Genomic DNA, 27,892 nt, shown 5'->3' with positions numbered 1-27,892 from the left:
GCAGGTTTTGTGAAACAAAACCAAAGACACAGCCAAATTTTATCTGCTTTATTTCACTACATTAGGCAATAAGGCAAAACAGTAACCTGTTACTCATAAAGATCAAGGAGTGTCTTCCATTCCAAAAAGAGACCAAAAATGATGTCTCTTCACAAACACGCATAACATCTAGCTCATTATGCCTGTAATATGCACTTTGATCAAAAGAACACTGGTGTGATCAAGTCACAAACCCAAATTAACTTAGCCTTAAGTTTCCAGAATTACAGTTTCAGGTGCTACGTACGGCCTTGTACGGCCTCTAACTCTCCTGTCACGGTGCGCAACGACTAGCACTTTGTCTAACACAAGAAAAGGGCAACAGATACAATTTCTAATTAACCAGCTGCAGGTGCTGAACCATTTCTACGAACACACGATACTGGTTTGCACTAAAACATATCTGGAGGAAACATCAGACCAACAGCTCTGCTATTCTGTTAGTGCATTTGGCTTCTGGAGAGCAAAGTTATGACCAAAAGTGTTGAGTACTTCTGTTACCACAGGGGAGTGATGGGACCCATTATTTCAACATTGTTTCTTCTGGCAACCCACCACAGAGGCACGCAGACCTACAAGCGACAGGAGCCCATTCTCCACTCTGCCGCCTGCACTGGCAAGCCGGGGACCTTCACAGGAGGCTGTAGCAGTAGCGAATAAAATTAATTTGATACTGTAGGGGGGTCACAGAAAGTTAAACTATCCTAATAGCCTGAAAACTATTTTCCTGCTAGAAAGGTTCTATCTTAGTTACCATTACCATCATATTAGAGTTGTCTTACATTGCAGCATATACATTACACTGTGGGAATATTGACCTTACAACTTAGTGTCTTTCAAAAGTTTCTTCAATAGTTTCATCTTTCAAGAGAATTGACAAGGACTTTGTCGTTATCTGTACTCTAGATTACCTATTTGATTTTTTTTCCAAACTAGACTTAAAATTAAACATAAAATGAGGGTAAACAAGAAAGTTTTCTTCCGAAGTCAGCCACTTACTAAGAATACTTAAAAAAAAAAAAGTGGTGCAGCTGGTGGTCAACTTTTTTAATTTCAGAAAGTGTCCCAGAAATAAAGGTTAGCAACTTGGCTCCTGCCTCTTTTAAGGCATGCGGCGTGTCTGCAGCAAGCGGGCATTCCGTGCTCCTTGCAAACTTCACGGTTACAGCCCAAATGGTCTTATTTGTACACTGCACAAGTCTTCATCTCCATCAGGGGTAAAGTTCTTTTTGTTACTACCCAGTTTTGAAGTCAGAATACAATAATTAATTTCAACTTCAAGTAGTGGAGAGAGCACTAGTTCAGATCATGCTAAAAATCAAACCTTAAACATGTGTTCTGCATTCCAGCAGTAAACTTGTCCACTTATTAGGTTTTCTGTGAGCTCTTTCCAGATCCCAACTATTCAGAACAATTTCTTGAACTGAAGAGCAGAAGAGAGCAAGGCTAGGGAATGAGATCTACAGTCTGCCTCCCTGTGGCAGCATTGGCCCTCCATACCGCGGCCATGTTTAAAATGAATGGGATCACTTGTTTCTCAAAGCCATCTTCAAAGTTCCATATTATATTGAGGAAAAGTTTAAGAGCCACTGGTAAATGAGAGTCCTATTCACCTAGAAGAAAAGGGCAAAGAGAGCGCCTCAAGAACTTGACAGGTCTCCCCCACCTGAAGACAATTCTGAGTTCGGTCAAGTGGAAATCCACGGCGGCAGGAGGCCCTGAGGGCAAGTGCTGGGGTGCGCTCCAGAACGCCCCTCTGTATTTCGTGGAACACGGACACTGACGGTGGGTCATTAAGAACAGGTCCAAGTTTAGGTTATTATTTAATGTTTCATGTTAGACTGTGTGAGACCAGAGAGAGATGGTTTCTCAGGTGGCATCTAATGCCAGCCACTCTGAGGAACAGCCATCCCTTCACTGGGAGGGAGCTGTGCTATTACTGAACGTGCAGGGCTGAGTGAGGGAGACAAAGACTTACTGGTGTCAACAGAGTGAGAGCAGGAGGAGCTAAAGTCTTACTGCACTTCCAGGACCTGGCCTAGGCTCCACCTGAAGGAAGGGGGTTCAGAGTGCATGAGGACATGGTTATACACAAGGCCTAGTGAGGACATGGTTATACACAAGGCCTAACGAAGCAGGAGCTTCCATGTTTAACATGGGGTGGTGGCGTCACAGATATGCTTGGGATCTGGTCACCAGGGAATCTTTTAAGGAAGAAGTGGGCCCAAGCTGAGTTCCACATGCTGGGTGAGCCAGATGACTTCTGTGCCCTGGTCACTTTCTTCGATAGGGCGGATGGGGGCAGCCAGGTTTTTGAAATCATGCTTCATCTTGAAGCACACGGTCACTTCGCCCTCCTCACGCTGTGGGGTAACTTTGATGAAAATGCCCACTTTGTTGGCTTTCCTGAAGGCTATAATGCTATGGAAGAAAATCATAGTGTTAGTAAGTCACACAAAGTCCTAGTGCTACCAAAGCACCAGGACTAAGTTATAATACTATGAGGAATCTGTGGGATGACTACATTCTTGTTTTATCAGCAATAGATGTTTTGTTCATATTACAAAAGTAAAATATGGTCATAAAAAACCTAATCCTTGTTCTTTTACACAGCTCATATACACTGTAAGGACTTTGGTTCTTAACCTGCCCGGCATTTTCCTACATTTTAAATAACATGATGGAGACCACCTATTCTGTAACTTCATTTTGTTTACTCTGTCTGTTTTTTGGTCCATCTTGGGGCTTGAACTCTGCCTGGGCACTGTCCCTGAGCTTTTTTGCTCAAGGCTAGTGCTCTACACTTTGAGCCACAACGGTGCCTCTTGTTTACTCTATCATAACCTTTACATATTAGTGTACACAAATCTTGTTCATTCTACTTAATGACTATACAGTATTTAATCATGAATTTGCCAAAACTGGTATGCCGAGAGGCTGCTGCCAACTTTCCTCCATTATGACCGTGGGCTGCAAACGTCCCTTTAAATTTACCACTATGGGCATGCGAAAGCTTGTCATAAAATTCATATTTCTAGTCCCTGGCAGACTTGCTAGACATCCTCAGGGCATGGGCCTGGAATTGTACAGAATAACAAAACTACAAGGTGTCCTGGTACCTCCTGAAGTCAACTGAAGTTCAGTAACCACTAATTTCACCTTTGTCTTTACATTTCTACTCCATCTTGTGTTCTCTTCAGTATCTTGCTGAGGAAGACCCTGGCCTGTTTGGTTATAAACCAGCATAATAAGCTATTGCTTCTCTGCCCAAGCCTAGTTCTTTTGCTTTGCATTTCTGCTGACCCCACATCTGCCTTGTGTGCTGGATTTCTGTCAGTCACAACAAGGTCACTCACTCAGGGTCATCCTGAAAGTCCTGGGGCTCTGCCAGCTCATCATACTCGGCGGCTGCGTCCTTGCCCGCCAGGACCAGCTCTTTGGGAGGGACCACCACCTGGAGAGCAGAGATAGGTAGGCTTCAGACAGGAGCACAGGTGGGAGGACCAAGTCTTCACGGTACATCCAAGTGAAGCTAGCTTTAGGACACAAATAGCACCATACTCCACAGAGCTGAAAACACTGGTTGCTAATACAGACATTCCTGACTGAAGCATAAGACCAAAGCAATGTATGGGAGGAATACAGTCCAGTGGCTGCCTCAGCTCACTGAGGCTGCAAGGGGGAATCCAACTAGTGAGAAAGAGGAACCTTCCAATTGTATTTTTAATATCCTTTTTAACTTTTGCTTTGTTTTAATGCTTTATTTTCTTACATGAAGAATGCATGGATGTTTGCTATATTTAGGAAGTATCTTTTGGAAAGCCAGGTGCAGGTGGGATAGCTGTAATTCTAGCTACTCAGGAGACAGATCTGAGGAGTACAGTTCCAGGAAAGTCTGTGTGACTCTTACCCCAGATAGCCACCAAAAAGCCAGAAGTAGAAGTGTTGCTCAAGCGGAAAAATACCATTCTTAAGCAAAAACAAACAAACAAACAAAAAATCGAAACTCTAAGTTCAGTCTCCTGGTACTAGAACAAACAAAATCTTTTGTTGGGTGCTGATGGTTGATCCCTGTAGCCCTGGCTATGCAGGAAGCTGAGCTCAGAGGATCACAGTTCAAAGCCAGCCAGGACAGGTAACTTTGAGAGACTCTAACTGACTAACAAAATGTCAGATTGGCAGTATGGCTCAAATAGTAGACAACCAGCTGTGAACAAGAAAAAAATCAGTGACAGCATGAGGTCTAATATCACCACACACACGCACACACACATATTTTGAGTATTTAACACTATTCACTTTTCTTTCTTTTTTGAAGAAAATATGAAAGAGAAACCATAGTTCCAACGTAAAACATATATTGTGTCTGGTGGTATGGAGGTTTGAACTCATAGCTTCACACTTGAGCCACACCTCCCAGTCATTTTTCAGATAGGGGCACATAACTTTTGTCCAGGCTGGCCACCAATCCCGATCCTCCTGCCCATGCCTCTCCTGTGGCTGGGATTGCATGTATGCACCACCAGGCCCTGCTTGTTCATTGAGATGGTTCTCATTAACTTTTTGCCTGGGCTGGGCCTCAAACTGCTGTCCTCACTACTTCTGCCTCCTTCCTGAGTAGCTGGGATTACAGGCTTGAGCTACACATCCAATCTCCTTATCTCCTTTTAAAAACCCACATGGCTCTCCTGAATTCCTTGACACAGAATATACAAGGCATTAACTAAATAGTAAGATGGTGATTTTGTGTTAGTTGAATGAATAAAGTGTGGCCTCTATATTGTGCCAATGATTCTTCTAGTACTGGGAATTTTAGAACAAGAACTTTACTCTATATAGCATGTATTACTGATTCATAATTCAGCATGGTACTTGTAACAAATATATATCCAAAGATAGATAACACCCTCTCCTGACTCTTTAAAAAATATAGCACTCATAAGCAGTTCTAGTTAGGAGACAAAAAAAAATGAATAGACCTAGCTTAAAGATTTGCTATCTTTCATTTTCCACCACTTTGTTTTACATCTGGATCTGTAACAGGTGCGGTTGATATTAGTCTTTCAAGTAGCAAAATTAAGGCTTAATTGCAACATAAGGGTCTATAGAGCACATAACAATTTTCCATGACCACAAGTACATCTACTGTCCTTATGTCATTGTATGTGTTTGTGTTGAATATACATTCCAAAGTACATTTATAACTCTGTGTGTGTGTGCACACGCACGCGTGTGCCAGTCCTGGGGCTTGAACTCAGGGCCTGGGAGCTGCCTCTGAGCTTTTGTGCTCAAGGTTTGTGCTCTAACACTTGAGCCACAGCTCCATTTCCTGGGTAGTTAATTGGTGATCAGTCTCACAGACTTTGCTGCTTGGGCTAGCTTTGAACCGCAATCCTCAAATCTTAGCCTCTGGACTAGCTAGGATTACATGTGTGAGCTACTGGCACCTAGCTTCTTTTACAACTATGAATACAGCAGCATATGGAGAATATTAAGTCTGAGAATCTGAAGAACACAGAAATCGTCAGTAGGGAGCTCGTAGGTTATGCCTAGAAATTTGGACTTTTATGTTGAGCGTAAGAGAGATGATAAATGATTGACATGCCATGCAGAGTTAGATTTAGATCAGCCACCTTGGCAGCACCAGAGATAAGAGGCTGAAATAGAGATGGGGCTATGTACCAAACAGTGAGGCCAGATAGGAAGTTACTGTTAGAGACGGTGTAAGAAACAATGAGAGATCTTGAAGCCTGTGGAGGCCTGCTGGGAACAGGACTTCGAAAAGGCAAAATGTCTGTAAGGCTGTGGTGCTAGGCCATTTTTGCTGGCTATAAGTGTGGTCTCCGGAACCAAAGGGAGTACATGGCTCTCCTTAAAACTGAAGGTGTCTATGCCCGAGGTGATACTGATTTCTACTTGGGCAAGAGATGTGCTTATGTATACAAAGCAAAAAATAACACAGTGACTCCTGGCGGCAAACCTAACAAAACCAGAGTAATCTGGGGAAAGGTAACTTGTGCTCATGGAAACAGTGGCATGGTCCGTGCCAAATTCCGAAGCAACCTTCCTGCTAAGGCCATTGGACAAAGAATCCATGTGATGCTGTACTCCTCCCGAATTTTTTTTTTTTTTTTTTTTTTTTTTTTTTTTTTTGCCAGTCCTGGGCCTTGGACTCAGGGCCTGAGCACTGTCCCTGGCTTTTTGTTCAAGGCTAGCACTCTGCCACTTGAGCCACAGCGCCACTTCTGGCCATTTTTTGTATATATGGTGCTGGGGAATTGAACCCAGGGCTTCATGTATACGAGGCAAGCACTCTTTGCCACTAGGCCAAATCCTCAGCCCCCCCTCCCGAATTTAAACTAATGGAAATTAAAGTAAATCTGTGCTCTTGTATTTTAAAACAAAACAAAACAATGAGACTTCCCTACAGGGCGGTGGCTGTGCACACGGGGATAAACAAAGTCAAGCTCAGGCAGTGAAGAGATGCGCGATGGTGTGAAGTCATTTAGCTAGGCCAAATGAGGTCATTCAGGCGAGGTCCAATGAGGCCACGTGAGGGTCTGCGGGACAAGTGAAAGTGCCCCTACCTTGGCAGTGCTGTTGATGTTATCAGGGTCCCCCTCCTCACACTCCAACAGTGTCACATGGGTGAGGTTTTCCACGGGGTTTGTAAGAGTCAGGAGGACCTGGCTCTCCTGGAGAATAAGCAAAGACTCTCTTAGACGTGTCCCAAGCACCAACTACTTCCCAAATCCCACTTCCATTGTTCCAGAGCCATGATGCCTGCCTAGACCTCTATAGCACCGCACGTCCAGTGTTCACTGAACATTACGTTGTTCCATATTAGTTATGTATTCTCTGAGGTTCTTATTCCACTGAGGATATGAATCAGATCCCATAAATATATTCAGTTTTTAAATCCAGAATTTCTGGGGCTTGTGTCTTACTGTATTATCTAAGCAGTTGTTTATAAAATTATGGTTCTTGTTCCTCTCGGGCAATACCACTTAAGGAATAAAAAGGAAGCCCTTGTAAACAAAATATATGATCTATGTGCTAGTCTACATGTATTAACATACACACACAAAAAAGACACATACAGACTATACTATTTTTCAAGACTTTTCTTTCTTCTTTTCTTTTAGGTCTCAGATTGGGGCTCAAATTCAGTAGCTGCCACTTGAGCTGCACTCATTGGTTAGCACTCTACCAAGTGAGCCACACCTCCAATTCCTTTCCAAGACTTCTAAAAGCATACTAATTTGCTTGAGTTTGATGCTCTCAAGACTAGTAAAATACTCCTTCAAATGTACGTTTACTCTCACATGGTATTCCTTTGAGACTACAACATATTCCTTCAAATAAAGAGGGACCACATGACTATTTCCCAGCATGCAAGCAAAGAGCTAAACAGACTGCTACAGGGTAGTCCACAATTTGTTGGTGTGCCCCTTCATTGATGAGGGCCCAAGGAAGGGCAGGGCTGTCCTAAGGAGACAAGCTGATTCTTAGTGCTGATGCACAGACATACTTGACACCATGGAGAATTTTCCTTTCCCCCACTTAGCAGTGCATCTCTACAGGACCCTGCTTCCACATACATTTCAAAAGTGCTCTTGGCAAGATCCCAGCTTAAGCTTCATGTCTCAGTTCCTTTATCCTCCTAAACTGCTGTCTTCTCTATGCCTTGTTCAGTGCATCCCATGCAAACCGACACACACAGCCACCATATACACACACTCAGATGACCAGTTTGTTCTGTTCCACCACATACACACACTCAGATGACCAGTTTTTTCTGTTAATAAGCAAATTACTAACCTTCATGTAGCGAAGGTTTGGAATTGACATGATTCTCACTTCTGGAATATAATTGCTGTCAATAAACAAAAAAATGCATTAATTTCACTGGAATCTCTTGGAATTACTAAAGTACAACCAATAAAGAATGTGAGACTATGCAAAGAAAAAAGATGTGTGTGTGTGTGTGTGTGTGTGTGTGTGTGTGTGTGTGTGTGTGTTGGTCCTGGGGCTTGAATTCAGGGCCTGGCTGCTGAGCGTCCCTGAGGATTTTTTTGTTTTTGCTCAAGGCTAGCTCTCTACCACTTGAGCCTCAGCTCCACTTCTGGCTTTTTTAGTAGTTAATTGGAGCTAAGAGTCTCCAGGCTTTTCTGCCTGGGCAGGCTTCAAATTGTGATGCTCAGATCTCAGCCTCTTGAGTAGCTAGGATTACAGCTGTGAGCCACCAAGACCGAGTGAAAAAAAAAAAAGAATTTTAAAGAATAATATCATCACAGTGACACACAAGACAATGAAATTAACTGACAATGGATTCTTTCTCAATCCTTGGCATGGAGCCTCTAGGGTACAGAGCCAGTTTAGCGCCTATAATATCATGACATGTATTTTCCTTATACATTTATCTGACATATTTGGGGGGGGGTTCTTATTCAATTAATATTGTAATTCTAGAAGGTAATTGATTATAGGATCCAATCTCATTTAAAAACACGCCATAGGGCTGACAAACACTAATATATAGCAGTACTATGTGCCAGGAAGGAATTGATTGATTGAATGATGGACTAAGCTAGGGACTGAATCTAACATCTAATTTTAACTTAAAACTAGATGCTTTTTCTGGTGGACTATAGAATTAAGAAACTGATGCTGAGCAAAAGAGAGGAATTTAACCTGGAGAGGCACTACTCTCAGTTCAGGGACGAGAGAAATAAACTTAGACAACTACGTGACAGACCCTATACCTGGCCTTCCTTGCTCTCCCTGACTTGCCAGATCCAATCCTTTTGCTTCTCAATGCTTTTTAACAATTTCCTCCTTAACTTGACAATGAAATTGCTTCTACATTTTTTTCGTTAAAATGAGTTAATAATAATCCTTATAATCCTTATAAATAATCCTTATAAATGTGTATTTAGGACTAGGAATGTGGCTCCATGGGAAAGCACTTGTCTACATATGTGAGTGGGGTCTGGTTTCAATCCCCATACTACGAAAACAAAATTGAGCATAAAAAATCTGGGAACAATGTATCTTTATTTATTTGTGCTTCTGTTTATAAAGAACAGACTCCAAAAATAGATTTCTGATCTAAAAGGCCTATTTTGTAATTCATTTTGGTATTCCCAAACCACTCTCCACAAAGGTTCTGGCAATTCGTAATCCTATTAACAATGTATGCAAATGGGTCTCAAGAGCACTTGATGTTATTTCTTAATTTTTCTATCAAAGTTTAGCATCTTTTCATACATACCTTCTGACTAATTGGAACTTCCTTCCATAAGCTGCTTGCTCAACTCCTCTGCCCCATACCTCACTAACATTTTCTTTTATTTTTTCACTTGGTGGAAATTCTATAAATCAGGCCATTAAACTTTTGTCTTGAGTGCTGAACATTCTTTCCTGGTGTATTGTCTGTCTCTGGATTTCATTGCTTATTTAATCATGCTTCATTTTAAGAAGGTCAAATTTTTTTTTCCCTTAATGTATTCACTTCTAGGCTCCTTGCCTGGCTTATGAAGGGCTCCTTTACTCTCAAGCAGAAAAGATTCTCCTAATTTTTAAAAAATGTTTTTCTCAGTGAAACAGGCTCAGATGCAAGCAGGTGGGTACCAGTAGGATGGAGAAGGGCCGACAAAGAGATGAATAATGATAAACATAATGTAGTTTATTTTCCATGTGTGAGAATGAAACAGTAAAACTTATTAAAATTGTTCTTAAATAAATACCTTCAGAAAGGCAGAAGGATACAAAACCAATACTCAAAAAAACTAGTAGCTTTCTTATATACCAATGAGCAGGGTGAGAAAGAAGCCAGAAAAATAATTCTATTCACAACAGCCTCACAAACAATAAAATGTCTAGGTATTATTAACCAAGCAAGTGAAAGACTTCCACAGTGAAAACTGAAATTTTGAAGGAAAGAAGTTAAAGAAGATATCAGAAAATGGGAAGCCCTCCTATGATTATGGGTTGGCAGAATTGATAACACAAAAATGGCCATATGGTCAAAAAAAATTCCAGAGATTCAATCCCCATCAAAATTCCAGTACCATTCCTCACAGGATTAGAGAAATCAATCTAAAAGTTCATTTGGAGGCACAAAAGACATTGGATAGCTAAAGCAATTCTAAGTAAGATCACTGTTGGAGGCATCATAACAACAGACTTCCAATTATACTACAGGGGTATATTAACAAAAATCGCCTGGTACTAACTGGCACAAAAACAGAACCAAGATCAATGAAACAGTATAGAAGACCCAGGAGTAAAACCACCAACAAATTTTCAACAAAGGAGCCAAAGCATACATAGGAGGAAAGACTACCTCCTTAACAAATGTTTCTGGGAAAAGTGATTATCCACTTGTAGGAGACTGATATTGGACCTCTGTATCTGACCTTGTTTTTTTTTTTTGATCTCAGGATCTGAGCACTGTCCCTGGGCACTGTCCCTGGCTTCCTTTTGCTCAATGCTCTACCATTTAAGCTACAGGTTGCTCCACCTCCAGCTTTTTGGTAGTTAATTGGAGATGAGTCTCATAGATTTTCCTGCCTGGCGGTCTTTGAACCTTGACCCTCAGATCTCAGCCTCCTGCACAGCTAATTTTACAGGTGTGAGCTACCAACGCCTGGCAAAGGTTATCTTGAGATCTACTACAAGTATATATGCAAATATAACATAAGATCCTCAGAGCTTTTTGTTTTGTTTTCAAAGTTAATGGGAGTCTCACAAAGTTTCCTGCCTGGGCTGGCTTTGAGTGTGAACCTCAGATCTTTGCCTTCTGAGTAGCTAAAATGACAAGCATGAGACACTGGTGCCTGGCTCTAGGAGTCTTTCTAAACTTATGTGCTTTATAATTGTAATAAACAAATTACGATTTTCTACTTAATGACCAACATATGTACTCCACTGTCACAGACCACTGTTTCCCCTATATATACTCTTTATATATATATATATATTTTAAAGATAAGTCTTTACTTGTTTGAGATAAGGTATACTTTTGTACAACAGGCTGGCCCCAAATTCGCCTGCATCAGTCTCCTGAATAGTAGGATCTATAGAAGCAGATGGAACATTCTTGATTCTAATATAGACTATTTTAAACTTCATAGTATGGAACAAAATTGAAAAGCCACAAATGGGAACAGAATAGCATAATTTTTCGGACATAATTTTTGCTTTCCTTTTTTGTGACAAAAATAAATATAGTTTACATAGAAAAACACAAGGTCAATAGCCCACCCTAAGTACTTACACAGCAACCAATTGGATTTTGAACTTGATGGATGTTGGATTAAATTCTGGCTTGCTCAAATTATGTTCACATTTCTGAAAAGAAAAAAGTATGTATTTATAAAATTATCTCTAAAGTTATATGTTTTGAGTCTATTATATTTGGTACATGCAAATTTATATTGTTATATTTTCCTTTTTTAAACCTCTGAGTTATCATTCATTTTTGGCCAGTCCTGGCACTTGTACTCAGGGCCTGAACACTGTCCCTGGCTTCTTTTTGCTCAAGGATAGCACTTTGCCACTTGAGCCACAGCACCACTCTGGCCTTTTCTATATATGTGGTGCTGAGGAATCGAACCCAGGGCTTCATATATATGAGGCAAGCACTCCTGCCACTAGGCCAAATTCCCAGCATTCTTTTAAAATATCAGTATTTGTATAATTTATCATTTCTCTGCATATTTTTTTCTCTCTTCTTTTTGTAGTACTAGTAATTGAAATCAGGGTCTTACACATGTGAGTCAAGTATTGTATCACTGAACAACATCTCCAGTCCGTAGAACTTTTCTGGAGATGAGGTCTCCTTATAGCACAGGCTGGTCTTGAGCTTGGTATGGAGTTCAGGCTAGAGCTCAAGAGCCTTACTTCTGTTTCCCAGGTGCTGAGATTGCCGGTGTGGCCATCATGCCTGGGTTAGTGTGCAGTTACTCAATGTAAAACTGGAACACTGTACTTTTCACCCATTAGTTACACAGCAGAAGGCATCTGAACCACCTGGTCTGTGTCCCTTCGCCTCTTATTTCCCTCCCCTAGAGCTGTGTTATTTGGTAACACTGGCTCCTGGCAACATGTAACCATCTAAATGAGTTAAAGATTTAATACTGTGGTCAGGACATGCATTTCAAGTGTTCAACAGCCACATGTGACTAGCAGATACTGCATCGGACTGTTCACATGCAAAACATGTCCACCATCGTGCAGAGGTCCGTGGGACAGGGCTAATCCAAAAGGGTTCTTCCCATTTCTTTTGTTATTGTTTTTACAATTTATGTATTGATGATCCCTTGCTGCTCAATCTGTAGATTGCTAGAGCCAGAATTTTTCAGATTTTTCTTCTTCCTTGTTTTCTCTTAAATTATCATCATTATTTTTTGGTTTTTGTTTTTTGGTGCTGGTCCTGGGGCTTGAACTCGGGGCCTGGAAACTGTCCCTAAGCTTTTGTGCTCAAAGCTAGTGCTCTATGACCTGAGCTCTACCTTCTGGCTTTTTGGTAGTGTACTGGAGATAAGAGTCTCAAAGACTTCTTAGCCTGACTCTGAACCTGGATCCTCAGATCTCTGTCTCCTGAGTGGCTAGGATTATAAATGTGAGCCACCGATGCCCAGAAAACTGCATATTTTCTGTTAGTTTGTTTTGTTGTTGTTTTTTGGTGCCAGTACTATAGCTTGAACTTAGGTCCTCATACCCTAGGTTGGGTTTCTTTCTTTCTTTTTATTTTTGGCCAGTCCTGGGCCTTGAACTCAGGGCCTGAGCACTGTCCCTGGCTTCCTTTTGCTCAAGGCTAGCACTCTGCCACTTGAGCTACAGTGCCACTTCTGGCCGTTTTCTGTCTATGTGGTGCTGGGGAATTGAACCCAGGGCCTCATGTATACGAGGCAGGCTCTCTTGCCACTAGGCCATATCCCCAGCCCTAGGTTGGGTTTCTTGCTCATGGTTTGCACTCTACCACTTGAACCACACCTCCAGCACTTCAGCAGTTAACTAGAGATGGAGCCGAGCAGACTTTTTGCCCAGGCTATCTTCAAACTGTGTTTTTCAGATCTATTAGATTTTTTTTAACCTATCTTATTAGTCTAAAAGCTAGGCACTCTTTTAGCTATTCTTTTTGGGGCTCTGCACTATGTATTTAACCTTTATATACCTTTGTTTCCACATCTGTAAGCTAGAGGTAACAACAGAAGTATAAAGAGCTATTGAGGCTGGAGTTTAGATGTTCTTTTCTTTACATCTTTTTGGCAGTACTGGTGTTTGAACCTAGAGCTGTCAAGTGCTCTAATGCTTGAGTCATTGTTTCCAGTTCTGAGGCTGGGTATAGACGAAATAATTTACATAGTGTCTGAGCATTCGGCACAGTCTCTGTGCTTTCTCAATTTGCTACATTGGCCACATACTAATCTGTTTATCTTTGTTTTTCTCTTATACAGGCAACTCTACAGACAAAAGCACTCACCCGGCAACGCAGGGACCGTTTGATGAGAAGATGCTTGTGTCGAGGATAAAGCTGTGATGCGCAGATCGGCTGGAAGTCAGGCTGGAGGAGGCGCTGCTGAAGGGAGGTCACTAGTGTGAAAAGCAGAAACCAAAGGCAGGTGGCAGTGACCTTCAAAGTCACACTTATGTGTGGGCAGTAATTACACAGAGTAATATGTCCCTACGGATACTGTTTAAAACGTATAAAGTTCTTTAGGTGATTACATCGATCACATCCATTTTTCAGCATATCATTTTACTACTAGCAACTATTCCATAAAAAAAAAAATCTCAAATCACAAGGCAAGTGAGCAACAAAAACAGAAGAAATGTCAAGGAGAAAGTTGAATGTATCCAATTACCCTCTGTTAAATTCACTGGCCTTGTGTAATAGTCTTCAGGTAGCGGCTCCACTTCATCCACAGCCTGAGCTGGCTCAATTTTTATCTCTTTCTGATCTTCACCTTCTTTAAGGCTAAAAAGATAAAAAAAAAAAAAAAAAACAGTAACTTCCCCAAAGCCCATCTGATTAACCTCACAGTTTGTGAATCACTGAAGTATTCTTTAACTGTAGAATATTAATTCAGTTTAGGTGTTTTTTTCCCTTTAAAAAAGAATTGCAGGGCTGGGGATATAGCCTAGTGGCAAGAGTGTTTGCCTTGTATACATGAGGCCCTGGGTTCAATTCCCCAGCACCACATATACAGAAAACGGCCAGAAGGGGCATTGTGGCTCAAGTGGCAGAGTGCTAGCCTTGAGGAAAAAGAAGCCAGGGACAGTGCTCAGGCCCTGAGTCCAAGGCCCAGGACTGGCCAAAAAAAAAAAAAAAAAAGAATTGCATTTGTTGTTAGACATTCATTTTGATACCTGTTCCTCTCAAAGTCACTCAATGTCGACACTTACGAAAGTCCAGCGAGGGCGCTGATGGATGCACCAGCTCGGGGCCGCTGAAGCCTGGTTCCAAGACCATATTTGTCCTAGAAAAAGGTCAGAAGCTTTTATTACAAGGCCCATTTTACACTTTCTATTTATTGAAAGAAACAATTTGGGGTGGGACAGCAGGAAAAGCTTAGGGAAATAAGCAAAACAAACAAAAACAAAACAAAGAACAAAACACCCTCAAAACAGAAAGCTATTTGAGAGCAACTTTTTATTTGTAGTCTCACACCATTATTCTGGACCTAAAATGAAACATCCAACACTGAGACTGAAACTACAAAATACACTGAAAGTGACCCAAGTGTGAGCTTTTCCTCCTACTCTACAAACATCCAAGCTTTGGTTTCGGTGAGGGGAGAGGGTCTGAGATACACCATGAATTTTTCCTCTTGGAATATCAGTGACCATCTGTTAACTTCTTCAGGGTCAGCAAAAATCATAAAGAACAACTTACCACTACATGAATAGTATGTTGCTGTAGAGCCCCAAAATAGCAGCAGGTTGCAACAGAGACAAAAAAAAAAATGCAGCATAAGATAGAAGCAAACTCATACAGCAGGCAGGTATATGGGAAAGTTGGCAGGATAAAGCATTCACATTCCTGTCCTAAAACTACCATATAGTACTGCATATGCTTATTATACTAATGGGTTGTTTAGGAAAATGTATTTTGCTGCTGAATGTAGTTCCTTTGCAAGTGTTAATATTTTACTAAATTCAAATCTAGATATTTTTATATGGATCTTACTAATGCTTATGGTTTCTACGGCTTAACTCATTCTCATATAGATGGAATATGAAAAGTTATTCAGTCTTTCCAGACAAAAAATGGGAGGGAATATAGTATCTGTCCCACAGAATGGTTGTTAGGATTAAATAATTCTGTAATACTGAAATAATAACACATAACACCACTTAAAGTATAAAGTATTTAGCACAGTGTTCAATATGTCATTGTTATTCCATCAATTTGTTTATTAAATGTCACCCTGTTGGGGGCTGGGAATATGGCCTAGTGGCAAGAATGCTTGCCTCATATACATGAGGCCCTGGGTTCGATTCCTCAGCACCACTTATACAGAAAACGGCCAGAAGTGGCACTGTGGCTCAAGTGGCAGATTGCTAGCCTTAAGCAAAGAGAAGGCAGGGACAGTGCTCAGGCGCTGAGTTGAAGGCCCAGGACTGGCAAAAAAAAACAACAAAAAAAAACAAAGGTCACCCTGTTGGGGCACAAGCAAGCACAAAGAAAATTTCTATGAGGCAAACAACTTGGGGGACAAAGTCTTAATCTTTTGCTTCTGCCTAGTGGTATGCAAATTAGTAGAGAATGACACCCACAAATGATTTCTATCAAAAATTCTACTTGGGGCTGGGGATATAGCCTAGTGGCAAGAGTGCCTGCCTCGGATACACGAGGCCCTAGGTTCGATTCCCCAGCACCACATATACAGAAAACGGCCAGAAGCGGCGCTGTGGCTCAAGTGGCAGAGTGCTAGCCTTGAGCGGGAAGAAGCCAGGGACAGTGCTCAGGCCCTGAGTCCAAGGCCCAGGACTGGCCAAAAAAAAAAAAAAAAAAAAAAAAAATTCTACTTGAAGCTGAGCACTAATGGCTCACACCTGTAATTCTAACTACTCAGGAGGCTAAAATATGAGGCCTAAGGTTTGAAGCCAGTCTGGGCAGGAAAGAGTCTGTGAGACTCTTACCTGCAATTAACTACTGAGGGAGGCTGGCAGTGGCACGGTGGCTCAAGTGGTGGTGGTAGCCTGAGCAAAAGAGTCTCAGGGACAGCACCCCAGGACTGGCAAAAAGAAAAATTCTACTTGCATGTGTCCACCTACTTAACCACACAAATGCGCTGTGTTAAAGGTCAGTGTTCTCATCTTGGGGAGCTATGGAAAAAAGCAACAACAACAAAAAGATAGCTACAGCTGGGAAACTGCGGCTACCAGGTTGCCAATGGTAATATGAGTAATATCTACCACTACTTATTTTCTTCTTAGACTTTTTTTTTTGGCCAGTCCTGGGGCTTGAACTCAGGGCCTGAGCACTGTCCCTGGCTTCTTTTTGCTCAAAGCTAGCACTCTGCCACTTGAGCCACAGTGCCACTTCTGGCCGTTTTCTGTATATGTGGTGCTGGGGAATTGAACCCAGGGCCTCATGTATATGTGGCAAGCACTCTTGCCACTAGGCCATATCCCCAGCGTGTGTGTGTGTGTGTGTGTGTGTGTGTGTGTGTGTGTGTGTGTGTGTGTGTGTGTGTGTGTGTGTGTGTTTGTTTTTTTGCCAATCCTGGGCCTTGGACTCAGGGCCTGAGCACTGTCCCTGGCTTCTTTTTTTTTTTTTTTTTTGCCAGTCCTGGGCCTTGGACTCAGGGCCTGAGCACTGTCCCTGGCTTCTTCCCGCTCAAGGCTAGCACTCTGCCGCTTGAGCCACAGCGCCGCTTCTGGCCGTTTTCTGTATATGTGGTGCTGGGGAATCGAACCCAGGGCCTCATGTATACGAGGCAAGCTCTCTCGCCACTAGGCCATATCCCCAGCCTCCCCAGCCCCCCCAGCCCCTCTTTTTAGACTTTCTATAACGGGCAAAAGCTGTAAACAGGTGTCTGCAGTGCCTAGAAAATTAAATTTGTGAGGAATAATCAAAAGAGAACAGGGAGTGACGGAGAAAGAAACACAGCTGTCCTTATTAAAATGCAGAGGGTTTCAGTAGAACTAATTGTGGCAAAAGCATGAAGGCTGGGGTTGAGCCTCCTTGATGTGAGGATCTTCTCTCCGTTACCCACAAGTCAGGAGTGTGGGACAACAGCTACTTTCTGAAACAGTCACTGCTCTTATGCTCCAAAGGTCTCACACACTTCTTTTTGTGTCAAATTCTCACCGAAAAAGCCAGAGGCATGTAGTTTCTACGGCGTGCCAGTTTCTTGCGATCTCGTTCAACCTTTTCTTTCTGGGCAAGCTGCTGGTAATACTCAATTAACTTGTTCATCTGCAGAAATCAAAGACTTAGTATTTGTTTCATGAAAACAGCGCTAACAGAGAATACATAAAATTAATCAATCACATTGACTAGAAACAAAGTAAGTATTAAAGTGAGCCAGTTCCCCCCAACCCCACCTTTAAAGAGAAGTTCTCTTCATTATATGGTGGTCTGTTTTCAGAATTAAAAGGAAACCATTAAGTTAAGAAATGGGCAATGAAAAGACTTGGAAATTACATGTTGTTTTACTTCATTATTTCTCTTTGGAACCACTCCTAGTTTTGTCTCAATGCTACTGGAGCACTGGTGCTAAGAATATGACCGTTTATATTTATATTTCCCCCTATTCTGCTATACTTTGTAATTTTTAAACTATTTTCAATCATAAAAGTAACATGTTATAAAATTCCAATGATACACGAAGACTAAAAAACAAAACTTTTCCTTTTTTGTTTGTGCCTAAATTGACCTCAGAGGTCTCTATTATTACAAACTTAGATGTCTTTCTTACTATTTTTAGAAGTATTAGTAAATTTTACATACTCTTGTGTATAGACACATACTTGATACACATAAATAACTCTCTTTTTCATGTGAAGAGAATAAAAAATTATAGATCTCGTCCATGGGTGTTGTACTCTTGTTCAGCTTTTTTGCATCTGGCACTTTACTATGTGATCTATGCTGTCCTCCTGGCTTTCTGATGGTTAACTAAAAACAAAGGCTCAACAGACTATTTGGCCTAGGCTAGCATCAAATCTCAATGCTCAGGTATCAGTCTCCTGAGTAGACAAGATACAGGTGTGAGGAACTAGTCACCAAATTATAAACCTTGCAAGTATAGACTTTGCACCAACACAAAATCATTATAAATACATCATCATCCATCCAGTACAAACAGATCTACCTGTTTTGGTGCCAGTACTGGGTATTGAACTCAGGGCCTAGGTGCTGTCCCTGAGCTCTTTTGCTCAAGGTGAGTGGTCTACCACTTGACCCACAGTTCTAGTTCCAGCTTTTTGTGGTAAACTGGAGAAAGGAAATAAAGAGTCTCTTAGATTTTTCCTGCCCAGGCTGGCTTCAAACCCTCAGATCTCAGCCTCCTGAGCAGCCTGGATTGTAGGTGTCAGCCACCAGTGCCTGGCTCTACTTGTTTGTTTTTAACGGCTGTCCTTTATTGCATTCCACAGAAGTCAAATCAAGAATGTAGTCATATCTTATAGCAGGACTTATATCGTCTTCTAAAAGTCTTTTTGGTTACGGTTGATGCTGAGCCTTGCATTCAGCATCTCCTTCCGGCCTGCTTGGCTTTCTTGCTCATGGCCAGCACTCTACCTCCAGTTTTGCTTTTGTTGCTTATTTTGGAGATGGAATATGGTAGACATTTCTGCCTGGGCTGACTTTGAACCATGATCCTCCAAACCTCAACTTCCTGAGTAGATAGGGTTATAAGTGGGGTCACTAGCACCATGCCCTAGTGCCACTCCTGGACTCTCAACTGAGCAGCCATTGATTTTAGGAAACCTCAACTGATCCTATCATCTTGCTTAATTTAAAGGCTTCTCATGCTTTTCAGTCTACATGGCCCACATGGTCATATCTGACTTGTGGAATTAAAATCTCCATGCACAATTACTTAAAAATAAAGAAAAATAACAAACAATTACTATAATAAAAGTAACAATAAAGAAACTACATGTAAATTTATTTTGGGGGGTGGCCTTGAGATTTGAATTCAGGGAAGACAGTCTCCCATTAGAGGCACACCCCTAGCCCTGTGTTTTAGTTATTTTCCAGGCAGGTTCTCTTGCCTTTTTGCCTGGCCAGCAGTTGGGATTACAGGCATGAAGACCACCTGCATGCTTGCTGAGATAGGGTCTTGATAACTTTTTTTCCTCAGGCTGGCCTCAAAAGATCCTCCTCATTTCAGCTTCCTGAGTAGCGAGGATTACAGGTATGAACTATCAGGCCTAGCCTGTACTTAAGTTTTCGATTAATTTAACAGAAAAGAAATGACACTGTGATCTGATGTCTTCGAATGAGAAGCATTATCTGTGTGTAACAGATAACATGGCTTTCTGGGCATAGATGTCATGTCCACTGACACAACGGAAGACTGCTGGTCTTTTTCTCTGTCGTTTATTTCATTCTCTGTGTCCTATGATCTTTCACTTACCCTTTGTGTGTGAGGATTTTCCGGCTCCTGCCAACCGCCACTAGCTAGAAAATAAAAAAAAGAAAAAAATACTATCTCTTTTCATAAAAGTAATCTGAAGGCAATGGAATACAACTTAATGCTTAAATTTTTTTCTTTAGATATTTAAATACCCACTACTACTACCAATAGTGTCTGGACAGCTTTGTGTCAGATGCTTCATATGTATACCATTCATTTCTGTTCTCATAATAATTGAGGAAACTGAGACTCACTGTTCCAAGACAATTTTCCCTAAGTAGTAAGTGGTAGAGCCAGGACTCAAACTCAGGCAAACAAGCTGATCCAAGACCACACTCTTCTTTACAACTATGCAAAAGCTATACAAATGATACTGCAACAACTGGAGATGCGCATATAAAAAAATGAAACAAAAAACTTTGGCCCTTACCATACAACGTATACAAAACTTACTCTGAAAGGCATAATAAATTTAAGGTGAGAGCTACAACTTAAACCTAGCGCCCTTCTTAGAACATGTGCAAATCTGGATTAGGCAAAAGTTTCTTTATTGGGACATTAAAAAGCACAAGCCATAAAACAAAAAATAATAAGCTACAGTTCACTTAAATTAGTGGTCTTCAATGTACACTGCTGAGAAACATTTAACAAAAGGTCTATAACTAGAACACATAATTCCTACAACTCAATAAAGGCAGAAAAAAATGTTAAAGGCTGGAAGTGACGCTGTGGCTCAAGTGGCAGAGTGCTAGCCTTGAGCAAAAGACGCCAGGGACAGTGTTCAGCTTTGAGTCCAAGCCCCAGGACTGGCAAAAAAAAAAAAAAAAAAAGCTTTCTAGACAATTCATCGAAGATGCTCTGGCAACAAGTGTACTCATATAACACAAAGTCATAACAAAATATTATACATGCAGTAGAAGTACTAAAATTGAAGTCCAACAACTATCAAAGGGACCAGAACACTCTTACTTTATTAGTTAGGACCCAAAATTGCATAGTCACTTTGGAAAATAGTGTGGTAGCTTCTAGTTAAGTTGAAAATACATTTACCCTACAACCCAGCAATTCTACTCCTAGGTATTTACTCAAGAAATGAAAACATCTATCTAAGCAAGGACTCATACAAATGCTAATACTAGCTCTATTAATTTTGTTCCATAAACAAAACCAAGCCGCATGTCCATCAACTAGAGAATAAATAAGTTAACCCATACAGACTCAATAGAAACAATAAAAACCAACACTATGAAGCAAAAATGTAAGCTGGGTTTAGTGATGAATGCCTATAATTCCATCTACTCAAGAGGCATCATGAGAGTAAGGTCAGTCTGGGCAAAATCACCAAGAACTCATCTCAAAAACAAAACAAAAATACAGTGAATTGGGGGCATAATGTGGTCAAGTGCTTGCTTAGCAAGTACGGGACCCTGGGCTCAATTCCCAATACCAAAACAAAACTAAACAATGAAATTTAGAGCACAGATTAACCTCAAAACATTATACTAAAAAAAAAGAAGCCAGACACATAGAACAATGTACAGATTCTAATCACACCTGTGATACCAGCAACAGTAGGCTGAGGCAGGAGGCTTTCAAGGCCAGATTGGACTACATAGTGAGACCCTATCGCTAAGAAAAGAAAAATCAATATTTACTTCCAATTTCTGTTAAGGATCTACAGAAGACTGTAGACAAAGTCTTCATTTTAGTTATGTCAAATGACATAAAATACTACACAAGCTTCTCCATTTATCAGTAAGCTGAAATTTGTACAGAATTTTAAATACAGGAATTTTTGGAGGTCTAATAAGTTTTCAGAAAATTAAACAGTGAAATATCATAAAGAAGGCAATGTGGAATTAGTAATACTAGTATTTGTATAAAGCACAGAGAGCAACTCAGGACTTTGAGCTGACTGTACAGTGTTTCACTCTTATACTAACCATAGCATATAAGAAATTAAAAAAAAAAAAGAAGTTTCCGGATAAAGCTAAATGCAATCTTTGTTTTGGACCTCTCAAATGATGGAGAAATAGTCTTTAAATCCAAACACATAAGACTTTGGATGTTTTCTGATGAATATATTTTTTATATACTTTATACACTTAGTCATACACACATACACATCACATATCTGAATACTCTGGAATGGATAATGGGATAACTACACATGCCAGGCAAAGAATAAAACATTTAGAGGTCCTCAAACTGCTCTTCAAAATGATAAAATATGAGGAAAACTATGATCCTGAATTCTAGCTAACTTGTGATATAACCAGATTTAAAAGGTTTTTCCCCCCCAAGAGATCAAGTTTTAATGTGCATTTTCATAATTATTAGTGAAGTTGAACATAATTCAGCATATTTACAGAAAATATTTTAGTTATGAGAACTGTTGCTCATACCCTTTGTCATTTCCCTTCTGAGTCCTCTTTTCTTATTTATAAACGTTCCTCAGTTTTGCTTATTCATCTTTAGTCTGTTATATATGATCCAACCTTTTCCTTAATTTGTCATTTTTATCTCTCAATTTTGTCCATGATGTTTCAATATCAATAATGGCAATTTTTTATGAAGAGTACTACAGTTATATTTTAGCAGCATATTAGATTCAGAAAAGCGACTTTACCAATTCTAAGTTAACTTAAACTCAATGACTGTGCCAGAGAAAATACCATGACCTATAATTGTAAAACTATGGGTACTGGGGCTGGGGATATAGCCTAGTGGCAAGAGTGCCTGCCTCTGATACACGAGGCCCTAGGTTCGATTCCCCAGCACCACATATACAGAAAACGGCCAGAAGCGGCGCTGTGGCTCAAGTGGCAGAGTGCTAGCCTTGAGCGGGAAGAAGCCAGGGACAGTGCTCAGGCCCTGAGTCCAAGGCCCAGGACTGGCCAAAACAAAACAAAACAAAAAAACTATGGGTACAGAGAAGAGTTGATAACACATTTTGAATTCAGGTCCTGCTACTATAACTGGTTACAAAAACAACAGTCTAGGGACAATTACAGCACTGACAGTTGCACAGTCTCATGAGTTCAAGTCCATCTCACTCACCTACAGATTTGTCTGCCATGCCTACATCTCTAGAAGTCCAGCGACAAAACCCACAGGCCAAGTAATAGGCTTTCTTCATGGTGGTTTTAGCTGGATCATCTGGAAGCTGTGTGGAGATGCTTGTTGCCCGGGTAGAGAGAGTATGCATGCAGCCAGGACAGTCAAAGCAGTTGGCACATCTGTGACATGACAGACACAGCACTTGTTCATCAAACACTTATTAAGCACCTCTCATGTGCCAAGGCACTGTTCTACAGGTTAGAAATTCAATGGATAACAAATACAAAGTATTCCGGGGGACTCATCAATGTTAACATTTCAAAAATATTTTATGTTTATCATTTTTTAAAGCAATTACCACCAAAGCTCAAGAAGAATTGGAATCCAACCCAATTCTGTTTCAGAGGGGTCATTCTTCACAAGTACAGTTTACTAGTGAACTAGGTCAAGGATTTCTAAGGAAAGATAACAGTCTTATCTTATGCTTTTGGAGAGGAGAGACCAATTATAGGATTGAACACTGAGTCAACAACATAGGAAACTATGAAATTAGGTTTGGAAAATAGTACTTTATTTGCTGTGTCAGAGTTGAAACAGATACCAAAATGCTGTCAAAATGAAGTGATACGCTCTCAGGACTTTTGTTCTCTTTTCAGATGCCACTCTTCTTATCCTTCAGTGAACATTTCCCATTTAAGGGCCCTGTGTCCTGGTGCTTCTAACCTCAGACTTGTACCATTTCCAATCAGTGGGGTTTTTTTTTTGGTCATCTGGATATTATCCTCAAATAGAGTTAGTGATAGAAACCACCCCAAGGAGATAATTCTGAGGATTAAATGATAAAATTAATGTGTCAAAAACATATAAACATTATAGGATTATCAGGAGCTATATCTTGGGGGCAGGAAAAACAAGTAACAGTAGCTCACATTCATGAAGGTGAAGGGTGTCACTGGTAGCAAAGGGACTTTCACATCAAGCTAAAATGTAAATGATATCCAGTAGCAATGAGCACATCCTGAAGCCAGATCTTGGCTTCTAATACCATTCTCCAGCAAATGGAACCATGGCTTTAAAAAATGGCTACTTCTAGGACTGAGTCAGAAAAATGTACTAAGCTTGAAGTACGTTACAATACTGGTATAATAAAGTGCTCAAATTAATGAGAACAATACTACCTCCTTATTCCCAATATTAGGGGTATATTTAAGGGTTTCAGGAATAATATGAAAGGGCTCCCAATGACCAAAGCTGGAATCTTATGTGCAAAAATAACTTAGCAAGTAAACAAATAGGTGGTATTAGATAATAACCCAAGGTACAAGGTAAATGTCGAATGAAAGTTGCTGGACATAGTGCTACATGCCTACTAATGCCAGAACTTGGCAGGCTGAGTCAGGATGACTCTGAGTTCAGGACCAACCTGGGTTATACAGCAAGACGCTGCCTCAAGACAAAAGCACCAACAGAAACAACCCCCAACACCCAAAATATAGGTTCATGACTCCAGAGTCTTATAAGCAAATAATTAAAGAAATAATACAGATTTTCCATGAAAAAAATAAATCTAAATAATTTATGTTGAAAGCCTTCAGGGAGAGGGAGTCAAACTCCTTGCTAAGCTTTGCAGGGTGTCCCTGGTCTGTAGTGTTGGCACATAGGTTGTGGAGACTGGAAGACCTGAGGATCTAGGCCCACCAAACCCTGTCTCAGAAAACCACCCACCAAACCCTGTCTCAGAAAACCACGGAGAGAGGGGGCTGTGTCTAAAACAGAGGAAACAAAGGAGAGGGCCCTTTACCTCCATGGCCCTCTTCCCAAATTCTCCAGTCTGATGAGAAAAACATCATGCAAATACTTATTGAGGGACATTCTATAAAATATCAGTACACCTTAAAACTGTCAGACATCAAAACCAAAGAAAGTCTAAGAAACTGTTGCAGCCAAGTGTCTATGGAGACGTGACTAACAATGCAGATTCTCAAGAAACAAGGAGAGAGAGGGGGTAAATGGGAACTCTGTATATCTTCACAATAAGTCTCACACCTAATACTGGTTAATAGAGAGTATTTATTTCAACACTTCAAAGGCCTCTTTGGCAGTGATGATGCTAAAAAATGAAAAGAGGTGTTGTTGGATTTTTTTTTAAGAGAGTCAATTCCATTTGTTTTATTAAAAAACAGTTGAAGGAAACAGTAAACTTGATCCTGTTCTTACCTATTTTTCTTTAGTTTAGCCTCAGCTGATGGCATATTCTCTAAGCAACTGGGACAATAATGGGAGTCCACCTAGGAATAAGAGGGGGAAAAAAATAAGTGAAGAAACTCAGTTTAACTTGTGTAAATGCCAAATAGTAAAAGTTAAAAATACATTAAATCTCAGCAAAAGGTGGGAAATCACTTATCTGGGGAAAAAAACCTAAACTGGATGTTTTAGGCTTAGGGCTTATTTTTCAGTCTCCTTTTGTTTTGTTTTTGTTGTAGTTGTTTTTAACTCTGCATTTACATTGTTTTCCTATCTGATAGTTCCTTGGTAGGTCTTTTCTCTTTTAACTATTCCTGCTCTACCCTGATTGGATTAGTGACTAGTTGCTAGGGCTTTTGTGTTAATTGTGTTAAAAGTTGTCTATATACTTTAAAGTTTCCAACTGAAGTGCTCTATAAGCTAATGAGTAGATTAATAACTCATAAGGAAAAGTGTATCAAGTATCTTCCTATGTAGCTCAGCTATGGGCAGTGCCAGGGACTGAATTCAGCACTCTTCTCCCCCTAACAGCATTGAGTTGCACCCCTTGTTTCTAAAGGTAGACACTAAAATGTTTTCTGATTAATGAGATAACATATCTAAACCTCCTACTATAATTACAATAGTAAGCTAAGCCGATCATTCAGACATTTTTTTAAAACAAGAAAACCATTTTTTTTTTTCTATGCTGGTCCTGAGGCTTGAACTTGGCCTGGGTGCTGTCCCCGCACTGTTTTGCTCAAGGGTGAGCTACAGCTCCACTTGCAATTGTTTGGTGTTTTTTTTTGGTGGTTAATTGGAGATCAGAGTCTCACAGACCTTCCTACCTGAGGTGGTTTCAAACCATGATACTCCACAGTTCTCAGCCTCCTGAGTTGCTAGGATCGTAGGTGTGAACCACCAGCATCTGGCAATCTTACTGTAACTCAAAACACAGTCTAAGAATTAAATTTACTGCATCTTTAAGGTCTAAACAATTCAGACTGATCTTTGATATTCTTTAATCCAGGTAGATCCTATTTGAACTACAGAATTCTAATCACATGCAGACACACATTCACTTCAACATAAACACTACAGCGGACACTGGCTTCTTTATTCATCATCTGCTATAAACAAGACCAATTAGAAAATATGGATAAAGTTGCTGCTCAACACTAATACAATATTGCTGATATTCGCATTGACAAATATAAAATAGAAAAGATATAACCCATTCCTTCTTACTCCTTTTTCAAATTCTGTTTCTACCTTTATGTGTGGCTTAAGAACCAGGTTTTCCATTAAAGCTTTCTGCACTGCCTTAGTTCTTAGAAGCCTCATCCTTTCCAAGATCTAGCAGCCTACACATTATTGATACAAACCAGGCTGTAAAAGATGCTGGTACAGAGAGAGTTAGAGTTGAAGAGATCCTCAGAGATCCCAGAAACTCAACCCCATAATGCCCACTCATCTAAAAGCGAAAAGACCTGCCAAAGAGATACTCTGAAAGTGCTCAAGGAGAGTACATGAAAAACATATAGGGAGAATATGTATACATTCGGTTTATATGCTGATGTACATACTTACATATAGTGTATATGTAAGTACGGCATTGATTTTTTTCATGTGTCATTTGCTTTGCTTGACTATTCCTGATATTACGTAAAATATCACCAAAAATAAAATAATTATTGTGTAAAATGGTTCATTGCATAGGATGTTTTCACAAGTTCTTTTAATGATCTAAGAATCTTTGATAAAATTTCCTTAGGCTGTTTAAGTTCAAAATCGGATCCTCCTATCCCCCAAATTTCTGTCTCTTACGATCCTCTAGGTCTTTCTTTCTTTCCCTGCTTTTTTTTTGGATGGGTACGCTTCATTAGTTTGGAGACAAGCGCTTTTAAAAAGCCCATACCCTACAGCAAGCAATGAACACTCCTGTCACTGCAGTAAGCTTCAGCTTCCCTAGACTGTGAGTTTCTCAACAGCAGGGGTAACTCAGCACTTATCTTTCAATTACTAAAACAGTGAAGTGAACAAGGTGTGTCGGGGGCTGACGTTCTGAGGTCCTGTGGTTTGTTGCTTTCTTGCTGACCTGGGCTGTCTTACTTCTGAGCAATCCTATTTCGCGCGTGCCCGTGTGCTCCCGGGGAAGGAAGGGTCCCCCCGGACCGACCGCTCCCACCCCAGCCCACCCCCCTCCCCGCAGCAAGTCTCAGCAGAGCCCGGAAGCAGGGCGGACCGCAAGATGAGGGCCCGGGTTGGGGCGAGCAGGGGCAGAACTCCCAAGGAAGGAAGCCAAGAACTGAGAATGCCCGCCCCTCCTTCCACCAATCCTGGGAAAGTCCGTTACTGTGCCCCTCCGGTGGCCTTTCTCCCGGACCCACCCCGACGGGCAAGCCCCAGAGGAGACGGCCGGAGTCCGGGGCGAAGGAGGGCGACCCGCCGCAGCAGCTGGACGAGAGCCGCCCCGCCCCACGCAGCGCCGCCTTTCCTCCCCGAGTGACAGGCCACCAGCAAATTAAACCGCAGGCAGAGTTGAGTGACGGGAGGCACAGCCAGTCAGCGAGCTAGGAAAACGACTCCCCGCCCCCAACCGGCGGAACTTCCCCACGGGCCGCAGTGACTAGGGCGAACCCCCAGCCCGACACACGCCCTTTCCGTGAGACACCGCCTTACCTCGTGAGACACACATTCCAGCGACCGCAGCTCGCTACAGTACCGGCAGAAGTAGAGCTGCGAGAGCGGCGCCCGAACCTTCTTCTCTCCCTGGACCAGGTAGAGCACCCGCTCCGACTGCAGCAGAGACGCCATCTTGGAGAGGGCGGAGCCAACGGCGCTCCCGCCGCACCACGTGACGCACCACGTGATACAGACCGCCCGATCCCACGCCACCTTCCCGACGTCTCTCTCTTTTACGCAGACGTTAACGTCAGGTTCCTGACCCTGTGGGGCTCCGCACA

The 27,892-nt window shown here is 41.2% G+C and overlaps 1 protein-coding gene and 1 pseudogene across 2 annotated transcripts; one reads left to right on the top strand and one right to left on the bottom strand.

Annotated features, from left to right (window-relative positions):
* Positions 1–33: 33 nt before the first annotated feature.
* Positions 34–27,794, bottom strand: Dctn4 (dynactin subunit 4). Of its 2 annotated transcripts, XM_048331209.1 has the most exons (14): positions 27,609–27,794; positions 24,921–24,991; positions 22,704–22,882; positions 19,644–19,687; positions 17,369–17,476; positions 14,945–14,965; positions 14,455–14,528; positions 13,914–14,026; positions 13,532–13,641; positions 11,321–11,394; positions 7,861–7,915; positions 6,627–6,734; positions 3,396–3,493; positions 34–2,460 (listed from the first exon to the last, which is right to left on the bottom strand). In XM_048331209.1, exons 1-14 carry the CDS (start codon positions 27,741–27,743, stop codon positions 2,247–2,249), a joined length of 1,404 nt encoding a protein of 467 aa, XP_048187166.1. In that variant the 5' UTR covers positions 27,744–27,794; the 3' UTR covers positions 34–2,246. The 2 variants fall into 2 exon arrangements, with proteins under 2 accessions (XP_048187166.1, XP_048187167.1); XM_048331210.1 differs by lacking the exon at positions 14,945–14,965 and having other exon boundaries at positions 27,609–27,793.
* Positions 5,794–6,159, top strand: LOC125340133 (annotated as a pseudogene).
* Positions 27,795–27,892: the final 98 nt, after the last annotated feature.

Source organism: Perognathus longimembris, chromosome 22 (genome assembly GCF_023159225.1).
Source record: "Perognathus longimembris pacificus isolate PPM17 chromosome 22, ASM2315922v1, whole genome shotgun sequence".
Taxonomy (NCBI): domain Eukaryota; kingdom Metazoa; phylum Chordata; class Mammalia; order Rodentia; family Heteromyidae; genus Perognathus; species Perognathus longimembris.
The sequence above is the reverse complement of the archived record's forward strand: the minus strand, read 5'-3'. Positions and strand labels throughout refer to the sequence as shown.